Source organism: Elephantulus edwardii, unplaced genomic scaffold (genome assembly GCF_000299155.1).
Source record: "Elephantulus edwardii isolate Elephantulus edwardi_28Jun2011 unplaced genomic scaffold, EleEdw1.0 scaffold00237, whole genome shotgun sequence".
Taxonomy (NCBI): domain Eukaryota; kingdom Metazoa; phylum Chordata; class Mammalia; order Macroscelidea; family Macroscelididae; genus Elephantulus; species Elephantulus edwardii.
In genome coordinates this window covers 1004138-1006069 of record NW_006399987.1, presented here as the reverse complement: position 1 = coordinate 1006069, position 1932 = coordinate 1004138, and the positions used below count along the sequence as shown (strand labels likewise).

The 1932-nt window shown below is 35.0% G+C and overlaps 1 protein-coding gene across 1 annotated transcript; it reads left to right on the top strand.

Moving 5' to 3' along the window:
- Positions 1-735, top strand: LOC102844982 (olfactory receptor 7D4-like; the record flags this gene model as incomplete). Its single annotated transcript, XM_006898820.1, has 1 exon — positions 1-735. A coding segment is annotated over one exon (735 nt), but the record flags the coding sequence as incomplete, so codon positions are not given.
- Positions 736-1932: the final 1197 nt, after the last annotated feature.

Below are 1932 nucleotides of genomic sequence, written 5' to 3'. Positions count from 1 at the left end.
GTTGACATCTGTTTCGTCACCACCACAGTTCCAAAGATGCTGGTAAATATCCACACACAGAGCAAAGACATCTCCTACACAGGATGCCTCATTCAGGTGTATTTCTTTATGATTTTTGCAGGTCTGGACAATTTACTTCTGTCTATAATGGCTTATGATCGGTTTGTGGCCATCTGTCACCCCTTACATTATACAGTTATCATGAACCCCAGACTATGTGGTTTGTTGATTCTGGTGTCTTGGATGGTCGTTCTTTGGGTCGCTTTGCTTCATATTGTACTCCTGACACAACTGACCTTTTGTGTAGGAACTGAAATTCCTCATTTCTTCTGTGAACTGACTCAAATTCTAAAGGTTGCCTGTTCAGATACCCTCATCAATAACATCTGCTTGTATGTGGCTACAGCATTATTGGGTGTGTTTCCCTTCTCTGGGATTGTCTATTCTTACTCTCAGATTGTTTCCTCCTTGATGAGAATATCCTCTACTGGAGGCAAGTACAAGGCATTTTCCACATGTGGGTCCCACCTCTCAGTAGTTTCCCTGTTCTATGGGACATGCCTCGGAGTTTACCTCAGTTCAGCTGTGACCCATTCTTCCCAGAGGAGCTCTGTTGCCTCGGTGATGTACTCTGTGGTCACACCCATGCTGAATCCTTTCATCTACAGTTTAAGGAACAAGGATGTGAAGGGGGCCCTGGGAAGACTTCTCAGTAAAATAATCTCTTGTCTGTGATCTATGATAGCCACTGATCTCATTATAAATGGCCTTCAATTATCTCCAAAATCCAACATCATTAATTTAAATGTTCCAATTTTGTTATCTTTCCTCAATGAAATACATAATTTCTTATATTACCAAAACAACCTATGACTTATTATTTCACTATTTTTTCTCAATTCAGTAATTGTGTTTGACTTTTTTCTATATACTAACTATAAAGTTCTTTCTCTGATAAACGTTTTTACAACAATTTTTTAAAATTCCATTTTTAGATTTATAGCATTTACCACATCAAGTGTTGGTGTAATTTTGCAAAGATTAATCTCTCAAACAATGATATTCTTAATATTCATTTTACATGTGTTTTCTCGCAAAAGACAAAGAAATTTCTATCATGGAGCAGTAGTAACGAAGTGCTTGTCAGATCTAGACTCTGTTTCTAAATTTACATATATTATTTTATTTCATTCTGATAATATTTCTTTGAGATATATTCTTCCTCTGAATAATTTAAGGGAAGTTGTCTAACTATGAGATGGATTAAAACTTTAGAAACATTTCTGTAAACATAATCTTAGCTTTATTAATTTTATAAAAACAATGTCATTTTTATTTCTCTGTTCTTTTCTCTTCCCTCTAGATCCCAGTTGTTAAAAGAGGGAAAAATTTAAACAAATATATAACCAATAATTTTGAACAGGATAATGTTTTAAGGCTAGAAATATTAACAATATGATCATTTTCAATCCAGAGATAAACGTTCCAATGCAGTTCTTATTTTCCATAAATGGTTTTGGTAAGAAGAATATTGTAAATGTTGATACAGTTTCACTATTCCTCCTCCATGCCAAGATATAGTGTTATTAGCATGAGCAGTTATAATTTCATTACCTTCCTTACTCTAACTTAAATTTTTAAAAATTTAAATGTATTATTAATTTCAGTAAAAATTTACAGAGGTTTGGATTTCCATTCATTCATTGTTGCACATTTCTCCCGTCCCAAGGCTCCCCCTGAGAACACTACCCTCTTGGAAAAGTAAAAGAAAAATTCTTTCATTGTTTTACAAACCCTCCCCCAGGTCCACTCCACCATGTAGCCATCCCTCTAGACTCCTGTGGTGACAAAAATACCTAATCACATATCCCTTTTAAACAGTTTTCTCCCTCATCTGTTTCAGTGCAGTATACGTTATTGAACCCATCTTTC